The sequence below is a fragment of the Lacerta agilis genome, chromosome 11, assembly GCF_009819535.1.
Source record: "Lacerta agilis isolate rLacAgi1 chromosome 11, rLacAgi1.pri, whole genome shotgun sequence".
Classification (NCBI taxonomy): domain Eukaryota; kingdom Metazoa; phylum Chordata; class Lepidosauria; order Squamata; family Lacertidae; genus Lacerta; species Lacerta agilis.
The window spans coordinates 36,491,123-36,501,845 of NC_046322.1; the positions used below are offsets into that span (position 1 = coordinate 36,491,123).

A 10,723-nucleotide genomic window follows, 5' to 3' on the forward strand; every position below is an offset into this window, starting at 1 on the left:
ATATAACCCTTTTAAATAACACATTTCTAAGCCTTGTTCAGGTGTTAAAAATAGACATCACACATATACAATATCATGAGTGGGAGAAATCAGTCATCGATCTCACCCATGTTGTCCTGGCCCCATTCCCATGCTATCCATGTGTTGGAGAAATAAACGGAATGGGTAAACCCAATAAACATGTGTAGGCTCTCCTCATGGCCTGGAAACTTGCACCAACATGCTCCCAACATGTGGTCAGTGGAACAGGGAGACCTGAGGATGGGATGGTTGGGGTAGAGCCAATGGGTGGAACACCACTGTCCATCTCAGGTGATTGTTCATGGAATGGGGTGGGGAGAGAAGTGGCTTTATTTTTCCATACATGTGTGGTTTGTGAATTCGGCAGCAAATGAGTGGGGCCCCTCCTTCACAGATAAAACCAGAGTTTAGAGTAGACAGGGAGAAGCAATGTGAGCCAGAAGCTTAGAGTAGGGAGCCTGGAGTTATGTGACAGAGAAGCAGAGCAAGCAGGCAGAGCACAATGTTTGATGTCTGTTTGAATCCTAGACGGCACCTATGGGAGAATCAAGACCCTCTTGGGGTGCTAATGCTGCGAATCCCTCCATCGTAGACTCAGATACTGTATATGTGTGTGTAAATAAACCATATATCATAAATACACAGCAGTCTCTGCTGTGCCTCATTTCCAAAAGGAAACACAGACCCTGGGTGAGTGCCGGGAACCCCCTAGAATCTTACACTACTCAGAGATTGGTGCATGGCGTGCAACAATACATTGACTAAAGTCTATGTAAATCTGTGGCACAAATGTGATGGCTTGCCTCTGACAAATGGCTGATACAGTTAAAGAGAGCAACCTGAGACAATGCCTTGCATGTTGATGAAAAATGTAGCATGTGAAACTACTGGTGGAGAATTAGGTCCCCATATACTGTTGAAAACCAATAAATCTAGCATTATAATTCTTTTTTTTCCAGAAAGGGCTCAATAAGAACCTTTATTTTGTGACTTACTTCCAAAGTAGTGATTGGCACTCTAGAAATTCATAAAATAATAATAATAGAGCAGCTATACTGAAAAGCTGCTTTCTATGAGAATCATAGAATGTTAATATTGGGTTGGTCTCTCACTCAAGGACTTCTATGGATGATCTAAGTGGAAAATATAATGGCTCTGTAAAATAATAGGAATAGTGAAAAACTGCTTTGACCAACCTTTCAGAAGGTCATGGAGACCCCTTTCCCCAATTAAATCAAAACTGAAAATGGAAAACAGATGGTTATCTCAATCTGTGATGGTAGAATTAAGCTTTGACACAAACTGAACAAAGGTGAAAACCCAAGCCACAAAGAAATGAATTGTTTTTCCAAATTAAAGTTGTATTCCTCCCTTGAGACCGGCAGACTTTATTAAATGCTTATTTAATGTGCTCTGCTACTTGCTGTTGATCTCTGAAAGTCATCAAAGCAATCTAGTAGATTGAAGCACGATAGGTGACCTGTTGCTTTTACATTCACCAAAGGCTTCCTCTGATATTCTTTCCTTATTCTCTCTCTCCCTCCTCCCCCCTCAGTTTTGACTTCTGATAATATCAGAACTGGTAACATGCCTTAAAGAATTACATCTGATGGGGGGGGGGAACCCCTCCAAACCAAAACCAGTTTAGATTTTTAGATTGGGTCTGTTAAAACAGCACCGCGCCCAGATTTACATCCATCATTCCTCTTTCCCTAATATGGGCACACATACACATGCACACAGGTCTCGTAACAATTCCATTTAAAAGCCATTAAGGGAAAGCTGATATTTAGGGTTGTGTTTTTTTTTTAAACCATGTTAAACCTCAACCCTCTTAAACTATGAGTGTGACAGGAATTGTGGTGGTGATATCAAATTATTATACAAAGGATGTGCATAGGTTACCCATGTCGTGAGCTCAATGTAACAACGAAGAAAGTAAAATGGAAGCATGGGCGCAAAGAGAATGGCCGAGGGCCAGAGCATGTCTATGCATGTGAGCCTGTTTCTAGCTGGTCAACAAGTTTGTGCAGTAGAAGCTGGTCTATGGAGGCTGCCCACATCCAGCCACCACCTTCCTGTCTTCTTCTAACCAAGGCTTTCGTCAGCCGGAACTCACTGGAACTCAGCTCCGGCACCTCTCCATTGCCATTAGAAGAGAACAAGGGTCATGGTGAGTTTAGGCACCTCTTTTTCTAGAAAAATACTACTGTTTCTAACCCATCCACTGTCTGTCAACTTCCTCCCCGCCCCCACCTCAGTCTCAGGATTGTCCTGAACTAAGCAGGGAAGAGGATGGGGGAACCAAACTTTTTGATGTCCTATTATGTCAGCTGTGGGTATCTATTATATCCAGTCTTGACACGAAACATCACAGCACTAAAACTGGAGAAACCCTTCTGCTTGCTCTTTAAAAGGTGGCCCTGGAGCTTGTGTAGTTGGGGCACATTCACACACATTGAAAACCCAGGGCTTCCCCCAAAGAATCCTAGGAACTGTAGTTTGTTAAAGGTGAGGGATAAACTACAGTTCCCAGGATTCTTTGGGGGAGAAGCCATGTGCTTTGAATGTATGGAGACTTAATCTCCCGCACCCACCTACGAATGTGTGTCAATAGGAAATAATTTATTTTTAAAAAATGGAAAAAGGAAGAGGTGGGGAGGTGATCACGAGCCAACAGGGCATAGGAAATGGTCCACCATGAATGCTCCTTTCCCTACTAACAGGATCAGCTCCATACAAAGAACCTTTGTATTTCTTGATTTTTAAAAACCCCAACAAACTCAGCTTTTGAGCAATAGATAGTTACGAAGGAAGGCACTAAAACAAGAATTAACAATGCCAAGACTGCAATAAACAGGACACACAGTGCCCAAAGAACTAGCAGTGCCTTTTATTTTAGAAGAGGATTATCCAAGCAGAGGTTTTGCAATCTTACTAAGCAATGTGGAACAGAGCCATAACCCTGGGAATATTTCATTGTCACAAACGATCCGTTTATAAAGAACACACACGGTAAGTATTTCCTGCTTAGTCAGTTTTATACTTTAAAAGGGCTTTCAGAAGAAGAGTTGTTTTAACTAACTTGTCAGACTATTATTAAATAACCATTTGACTGCAGAGATATATACATTTCATATTTGGGTTTTTTAAGTTGTATTTTTTAAAAAAGTAAAAGACTTTTTTTTTGTCGCAAGGCTACTAAAATTGTCTTCTATTTCCTCAATCAATCTATGACACATAATCAGTAAAACCATATCATTTAAACAAATACCATAACTTATAGGCACACCTTCTTACAGCTGCCTCCCATTAGGGGCTATAATTTAACACACACCTCGACTGAAGCTGTAAAAGTTGGGCTCAGTTTGATGCTTGCAGATTGTTTAAATGTGTAGAATGAGAAAAAGCAACGCCATGGGGCTGAAATAGTTACGTTACATGGATGTAAGAGATATAATATTAATTTGGTTGCCATGTTGCATTTTATAAATCAAAATGCTGTAAAATGTGCACATGCCTATAACTCCCTCATACTGCTAAGCCCATAAATTGGGCTAACCTGTCATTGATATGTCTCCAAGTTTCAAGGGACTCGGTTGGGTCCTGTCCCCCCCTTGTTGGCTCCTGTTGGGCTTATCTGGTGGTTAACAGGGAGTGCTCTGAGCAACACTGGGCAGCAGGGTCTACGCTACCAGTTCAACTTCCCACATGCCTTGGAGTGACAGTACACTAAGGGCATTGTGGGAAATGTAAATAGCAACTAGACCAGTTGACCAGTGCTGATCAGAGCACTGGGATAAGAAGAGGAGGAGGAAGAAGTCAAGGGACAGGGGGTGCGCAAGACGGGCCAGTAGTGGGCTCCTACTTGATACTGGGGTCCCAGGAGCTCCCAAAGATGCAGGGGGTCGGCTCCACCATGCTGATCTGCATATCATTATGGAACAGTTCATTATCTTCAGTGAGCACAAGTCCAAGGGCTATAGGGTATACACAGGTGCCTCAGTGTGCTTGATCCTCAGTTTTAAGTAGTGTGAGCCTGAAGTTACAAATTTACAAAGCAACTGATTGGTGGAGGGTCTGGACAAGCTTGTATATGTGGGCCTTGGGGCCATAACCACTGTTATAAATTGCTTCAGATTGCCTCAGTCTCCATGGTATTACTGTATCATATAAGAGAGAGAGAAAGAGAACTGCTACTTACCCAAAAGACCCTTATTCACCACAACCTAAAATTTTGCATCTATGTGTTCATGACAAGAGTACAACCTTCCATTTGACTGAATCATCTCTGGTCATATTCTAATCTTCCATTATAAAATCCCTCACTTCATTTACAAACCATTCTTGCTTAGTTCCATCCCAAGGCACACCCTTCCCATCTTCATGAGATGAAATGTGAACAAGGCACTCCCCAGTTCACAGGTCAGTCTCTTAGCCACACCAGCGTTTTGCAAGAGCTGCGTCCTGAGCACTCTGCGGATAACTCCTGGAGTCCTCAGGTGTCTTTGAAGAGGACTACAGTGAACCTGTGCATCAGAACTGGGTGTACTGTTCAGTTGCTATAAAACAGTAGGAGACAAATTTTAAAGTGATTTAGGGATACTTTCGATGCCTACACTTTCTCATCCCAAACTGCTTTTTAAAAGCTGTCTCTTTGGGTGTCAGGAGGGCAATAAAACCCCAGGGAGGTACAAGAAGAAAGTGGAACCATTCAGCATCTCCCTATTGGCCTACCCTAGTATGCTTTACATCTCTCCTCTCATCCCTTTACAGCAGGAATGGGAAATCTGTAGCCTTCCAGCTGTTGCTGGACTCTAGCTTCCATCAGCACCAGTCAGCATTGCCAATGGCCAGGGATGATGGTCACTGCAGCCCAACGAATACTGGAAGACAACAGGTTCCATATCCCTGCTATATATCAATATGGATTCAATTCTGAAACACACAACTGATGCTTACATGTCTAATTTGCTCCTCAAAGACAAAATAAGTGGATGCATAGTCATCCTGAGCTTAGAGCAGATTCCCAAACTTAGATCTCCAGCTGTTTTTGGACTACAACTCCCATCATCCCTAGCTATCAAAACCAGTGGTCAAGGATGATGGGAATTGTAGTCCAAAATTAGCTGAAGACCCAAGTTTGGGAAACACTGGCTTAGAGTATAGTACTGTTTCATCAGATAAGTTCTAGCCCAATAAGAATATTAGAGTACCACTAGAACAGCTGAAACAGTCGACTGAGATTCCTGATTGAGGAAGGCAGTCAAATGAGGGCCAGACTTTACTCCTGGGATGGTGAACCTGTGTCTCAGGATGTTGTTGAACAACAACTCCCAACATTCCTGGCCATTTATCATGCTAACTGGGGCTGATGGGAGTTGAAGTCCAACAACTTCTGAAGACCCACGGGTTCTCCAGCCTTGCTCCACTTATTGCCTCTGAACTGATTTCTGAAGAATCCAATTATGTTTCTACTTTCTTGGCTTCTCCGCTCTGGAGGACTTGAGTTGAGGTCCTGAAGCTTTTCCACTGCCCTCAGCTTGAGGCAGTTATCAGTGATTTATTCCTAGATAATCTTTTGTGTAGCTGTTGAGCATCAGCGTGTGTTTCCACTTCTCCGTGAGGTCTCCTGGTGGTGGCCTTGAGGATCATGTTATTTCAGAAGGGGTTCTTGGCTCCCTGCCTGTGCAGGCCTCTTGCCAAAGACAATTTCAAAACTAGCATTAGGACCCCTGAACAAGGAGTTTCATGTGTCCTGAAATTGGCCCAGGCGCTCTCATTTGTGCATTTCAAGTACTGTTCTGATCCCAAGATGATTAATAAAACAATAAATATGAAGAATGATGGTGGCCATGCTTATTCTAGAAAAATCCATAAAGACTGTGGTCATCAGACTGCCATTTGACGAGACCACGGAGATTTGTTTGTGGTTTTTACAGATTATGTAATTGGCCTACAAACAAGGGTAGACCTGGAATTATTGTAAGGCATAATTCCCTTTCAGTTTGCAGAAAGCCAAACCACTGAGAAATTGAAATAGCCTTTGAGTGGAGGGTTCACAAATTTGTAGGTTTCTAACCTGTTTTTAATTCAGTTACCTTTGGCTGACCTTGGAACAACCTGAGTCAACCATAACACATAAGCACGAATAGCTTGAAACACTGAAGGAGCACTCTGTCCATGTGTCCCACCTCCCTGTGACAAATGGATCTGGTCTGTGGCTGGTACAGGCCTCTGAAAGGGCTTTCTGAGCAATGTTTTGGGCCTCTTGCTGCTTGAGGGACTATTTCCTTGCTTCTGTGAGTGAGCCCTTGCAGGGGCAGGTTAGTGTTCCACTCTTGCCCCTTTTTACCTCATCTGGGCTGGTTTTGTGATATAAAATACGCAGTACATTTTAGCTGCCCCTCCTTTATGTAAAAAAAAACTGAGGGAACTGCTCATCAATTGTATTATGCATTTCCTCTCTCATCTCCAAAGTAATTGGCTCAAATAATTCAGAAAAATGCAAAGACCAATGTATTACATTTTCATACCACCAATGTTCTGGGCTTTATATATAGCCCAGAATATTGGTGGTATGAAATTTTTGCATATATATATTGGTCCTGCTTTTGTTGTACTGTGGTCTTCCAGACAGCAATAATATGGTAGCATTGGGGAACCATCATGGAAGTAATAAAACAGACTAAACCCACCACTAAGGGACTATTATTGTGTCAACTGCATAGTGCAGAACACACCTGCCATAAAACACCAGTTGAGTGCCCCTTCCCACGGAAATCGGTGGGCACTACTAATTTAGGTCCATTAATTTCAATGGGTTTACTCTGAGTAAAACTGAGTTGCATATAACCCCAAGTCCTTTGAGGTTCCACAGAATCAATCTTCCCTTTTACTGCTGTCTAAGGATTATCATGTCATATCTGTAATGCTGCAGCACTGAACAAGGCTTGGCCATGAGGTCCTTGGTGTTCAGATCATGTGACTGCGGTATTATCTTTCTTTCAAAATAGTATAACAATGTACTGCTTACTTCCTTTACGGCTGGGATTGGGAACTGTGATCGCCAATTGTCATTGGATTCCAGCTTCCATGAGCCTCAGACAGCAGGTCAGGGATGATGGGAATTGTAGTCCAACAATATCTGGAGGGACACAGGTTCTCTGTTCCTACTTTAAAGGATTTACAGAGCAATCCTACTGCATAAAGTGTACTCGGAATTAGTGCCATGACTATCAAAGGGACTTATTCCCAGGTGATTAGGATAACATAACAGCCTAATAATATCTGGTCTTCAGTGGTGATATTCATAGAACTCACATCTTGTTGTTCTATGGAGCTAGAGAATGCTATTGACCAAGCAAAGTAAGGCTTCTCGTCTGGTTTCATGTTTGTAACAACATATCTCCCCTAAACATTGATACCGAAACGGCATTTGGTATATGTATTCAGGACATTTTAAGTTCAAATATTAGCTTGTTCAAGACAGAATTTTACATTTCAAGTTCAATCTTGGTTAGAGCGTGGTGCTCATAATGCCAAGGTTGCAGGTTTGATCCCCATATGGGACAGCTGCATATTCCTGCAGTGCAGGGAGTTGGACCAGATGATCCTCTGTGTCCTTATAAACTATATGACTCTGTGAAACTCCAGTTTGACTCTCACATACATTTCCAAAGGGGCAGAAAATATGCAGAAAAGCAGCGTATGATACATCTGCCCTGATCATTAAGATAGTGCCATGGAACTTGTTGTGCGTATGTGATTTTACATAAATCTCCATTTCAAGTTTGAATACTGGTAAGAATGACTCCAGGGGAAAAAAACCAATTGGGGGGGGGGGGGAAGCAAAGGGTTGGCAAATACCATAATTGTAGGGACAAGGATTTAATCCATATAGGACCTTATATACTGAAACTGCTGGGGAAGTGAATGGGAAATATAAGCAGCCTTTGGGACTCATGTAGATAATAGGGGGAATGGAATTCTTCTAAATAAATAATATATGTATAAATACTACTACTACTACTACTACTACTACTACTACTACTAATACCCTTCCATATACATTTCTCAAGGTGATGTAGAAAATATAATAAGCACAGCCATAAAACCATTAAAGACAACACAGAAAAGAACAGTACTGGTAAATTAATGTAAAAAAAAAACAAGACCATACAAACCCATGGCAGACACCTATATTGAAAGTAAAGTTTCTGAAACACTGATTTAATGGAAGTTCATCCTCTTCTACATTAATGTAGGGACTGATAGCATTCAGCTGGCTAAAGTCCGTTAACAGGATGCAATATATTCAATATATTCTAGTGGAAGAACTATTTTTTTTTAATGGTTAACCCCTTTGTGATAAGATTCCATTGAAAATGGTATTCCAGCCCCATGTGCTTTCCTGCTTTATTGTAGCCATTCTTCCAGCCCACAAATCTGTGGGTGGTCACAATAACTTTGTCTGAGAGGCCAGTACATACATTTTCAATCAAAACCTTTGTCAGATGATCTTCAGGAATCTGCCACAATGGGAGGGGGGGAGTTCCCCACCTTTTCTAGATCAAATCCTTTGTGCTTGTGGGATGTATCTGCCTCCACAAGGTTTGTTAACTGCTGCTTAACGTGGGACTGATGCAACGGCATTGAGTTTTCCTTCTGGGTGGCCTCAGGAGCTGTATTTGTGTTTATCTGTCTAACTCTTGATTTCTGTCAAACTATGTATGGAATAACTGATACACAACTTCCCTCTCTCGCCAGCTGCTTATTTAAAGTCATTCATCCCATGCTCCTTTAGAAGGAACGCAAAGGGCTGATGAAGTTGCGAACTCTTGCCATAGCTCCTGACAAAGAAATTAAGCAGATACTTTCAAAGAGTGTCTCCCCCATAGTGCTGCAGAGCGTAATATAGATAACAATAAACTTTCTCTGTGAAATGTTGCCCAGCAAAGGCAGCCTAGTAATTTTTCTACAATGTGACTGAGTAATTTAGACTAATATTATAACTGACAGTTTTCACAAATTATGAAAAAGCAATGAACTGAACAAAAAACCATGCTGGTGGAGAAGGTGAGACTACATTATTAGTTTGATTCATCACGATAAATTTTGGGGAATTTTCAAGTTAGCTTCCTCTTGAATATATAATAATTTTCTCTTCCAAGCACAGAATCAAGAGATTTTTGTGTTGCATTCTGATGCCCTCTCTTATATGAATCAACACCTTGTCCTATAAAGATCACAGAGGGAGCCATAAACGAAGAAGCTTTAACTAGAAAGTAAGCAGTCTCTGCTTAATGTTGAGGCAGCAAATTGAAGCTATTTTATAATGCAATTGTATGCATGTCTACTCAAAAGTAAGTCCTACTCAGTGCTTACCCGCAGTCAGGTGTGTACAGGATTGCAGTCTGAGACACTGAGAACTTCTTGGAACTTAATTTAAGAGACTTCAATACAAATTCTACTGAACAAACAGGCTCAGTATTTAGAAATAGGATTGTTTTCAGATGCAGTTTGAAGTGTGCATGTGACTTGAAACTAGCATTATTCCTACAAATAAATAGCACATGAGTTACGATGAAAGAACATATGTAAATCTTAGTATATATAGGTACAATTGTAAACGGTAAACAGTTTAGCATGTTTTCAGGCAAAACTTTATTAAACATATAATCAAACTCTTCTAGGATTTGAAGTGTGAATGTGTAGTACACTATTCTGTGATTGCAAATATAGTACTCAATCTCCCCCCCCCCCGTGTTTTACTGCTACACAGCCTACACAGCATATCTACACAGTAGTAAGACCCACTGAGTTCATTTGGGCTTACTCCCATGCCAGTGAGAATTGCAGCACTAACTCTTGCAGGGGGAAAAAAATATTGATAAACATCACACACACACACACTAAGCAGAGCATTTGATGGGCTGATCTAGACAACATCCCTGTTACAGGTTTCTGCCTGACTCAAATGCAAAGTCCAGAAACTTTGTTTTGGTACTTACAGTCTTTAAACGCAAGTGCAGGGTCTCTGTGAGGCAGGACTTGGGAGATTATATGCTGTAGAGATTCCAAGGTTCTGTCCATTTTGGGCTGCCTTCTTGCAGACTGCATCCACAAAGTGTCCACCACATGCCTGAATTCTTCCAGCCCTGTCCTGAATTTATGCAGCTCATTGATGATGAACTGGATTACCAAAGAATCTCCCTCAGCATCTGCCAATCAGACATTGCCCAGATTCAAAAGACCCTTCAGGGGGTCCTCCTCCCCAGCTCGCTTATCTTTGTTGTAGGCTGAGCTAATTAGCTGGGGAGGCTGGTTGACAGGGCTCCTTCCTCCTTGCTTTTCCCTCTGTTAAACACACCCACCTACTGGCTAGCTGGAGAAGCAAAGCATGCGAAAGACATTCCTCTCTTCATCCTGACATTGACTGAAGCTGTTGAGGCAGACAATGTTGGACTTTCTGCTGACTTAATAAGAATTCACCCCCATTGTTTAAAATAATAATAATAATTGAGGGAAAGGGAAATGAGAAGATTAGATAGCATAGCTCAATGGTGTCTTAACTTTATGTACTGCTTGAAGGGCTGTCTGAGGACAACCCTTTATTTGATGGGTTATCTGGTCAAAGTTCTATTTAAAGATAAAGAAGGGAGAGTAGGAGCCTCAAAGTTTCACAGTAGGGACGCGGGTG

At 41.6% G+C, this 10,723-nt stretch overlaps 1 protein-coding gene across 1 annotated transcript in view; it reads right to left on the reverse strand.

Moving 5' to 3' along the window:
• The window catches only part of LIX1 (limb and CNS expressed 1), a 31,427-nt gene extending 20,987 nt beyond the window's left edge, over positions 1-10,440 (reverse strand). Inside the window, exon 1 of the mRNA XM_033164369.1 lies at positions 10,035-10,440. Coding sequence (XP_033020260.1) covers positions 10,035-10,143 — 109 coding nt within the window. The 5' untranslated portion in view covers positions 10,144-10,440. The remainder of the gene's footprint in view (positions 1-10,034) is intronic.
• Between the last annotated feature and the right edge of the window lie 283 nt (positions 10,441-10,723).